The 1446-nt window shown below is 34.5% G+C and overlaps 1 protein-coding gene across 1 annotated transcript in view; it reads right to left on the bottom strand.

Annotated features, from left to right (window-relative positions):
* Positions 1–742: 742 nt before the first annotated feature.
* Positions 743–1446, bottom strand: part of Cbr-gop-1 — a gene marked incomplete at both ends in the record, with an annotated part of 13564 nt that continues 12860 nt past the window's right edge. The window contains one exon of the mRNA XM_002642743.1: positions 743–1042. Coding sequence (XP_002642789.1) covers positions 743–1042 — 300 coding nt within the window. The remainder of the gene's footprint in view (positions 1043–1446) is intronic.

Here is a 1446-nt window from a genome sequence, read left to right as displayed (position 1 = left end):
TTTTTGGAAATTTTGAAAATTTGAGATTTTTTGAAGTTTTTTCTGAAAAATATGAAACATCGAAAATTCGAAAAATTGATTTTTTCTTAAATTTCTAAAAAATTCGGAAAAATCAATTTTTGAAAATTTTAGAAATTTTAGTGAATTTTTTTCTGGAAATTTTAGAATTCTGAAATTCTGAAAACCAGAAATTTCAGATTTATTTTGAAAATTTCAGAGAATTAAAAAAATCTGAGAATTCGGAAAACCAGGAATTCCAGAATTTTCGAAAATTAAAAAAAAAATTCAAGAAAATCTGGAAATTTCAAAAATATCGAGTTTTTGTAAAATTTAAAAAGTTCTGAAAGACTCGAAAATTTCAGAAAAATCAGAAAAATGCCAGATTCTTAGATTCTGAAAATCCAAATTTCAGTTTTTTGAAGAATTCAAAGAAATTTTGAAAATTTCACAAAAATCAGAAAAATCGATGATCGATTTTTCGATATTTCAGAAAAAGTTCAGAATTCGGAGATTCTAAAAATCCAAAATTTCAAAATTTTCAAGAAAATAAAAAATCTGAAAGTCTCGATTTTCAGGATTTGTAGATTCTGAAATTGTGGAATTCTGGAATTTTCAAAAAATTCCAAAATTCCAAAAAATCCACATTCTCATTAGAGCGCATTTGAAAATTAATAAATCAAAAATTCAAAAAATCAGAATTTCAATTCCTTCTCGGGGCTCCAGAAGACGTTGTTCCAGAAGAAGACGATGACGTTCCATGGCTCGGATCCTCGGGAATTCCAATTCCTGCTCCAGAAGGTCCTCGAGAAGCCGATCTCAAATTCGACGAATAGAATCCGGGACGTCCAGAAGCTCCAGAAGGCGTTCCAGAAGACGTCGTCGTAGAAGACACCGTTTTTCGTACAGATCCCGGAGCGCATCCTTTAACAATTCGAAATGGATTCATCCGGGGAGACGCAGACATTCTCGATGGGTCTATTCGAGGCACACCGAGGGCCGAGCAGATCGCTTGGAGTTTTAGGCCACGGGCTGTTTGACGACCCTGGAAAAAAGATCAGCATAGAGTGATTTAAAATTTTAGGGTTCTGAAATACTTTTCAGAATCTGAAAATCACGATTCTGAAGCGAGTTATGAAGGATTTTTGATTGGTGGTCTAGGCAAAAAGTTTTAGAACTCGTGTTGTGTTTATTTGGCAATTTTTTGAAAAGGACTCACTAATAGGAAATTCTGATCACATTGAAAGGCTCCTATCCCATTGGTCTTCGATGCCACAGAATACATTGCTTGTGGTTGAGATCCTCCAGATGGAGTTGCCGATGTCACTACGTGAACAATCGCATGATGATAACGAATTAAAGACACCAATCGGAGAACGTCTGCGTCGTTGGGATAGCGTTTCAATAAAACATAGGTGCATCTGTGATGGAGAAGAATTTCTGAAAAGG

Source organism: Caenorhabditis briggsae (assembly GCF_000004555.2).
Source record: "Caenorhabditis briggsae complete genome, chrIII, whole genome shotgun sequence".
Lineage (NCBI taxonomy): Eukaryota > Metazoa > Nematoda > Chromadorea > Rhabditida > Rhabditidae > Caenorhabditis > Caenorhabditis briggsae.
This window is presented reverse-complemented; position numbering and strand designations above follow the sequence as displayed.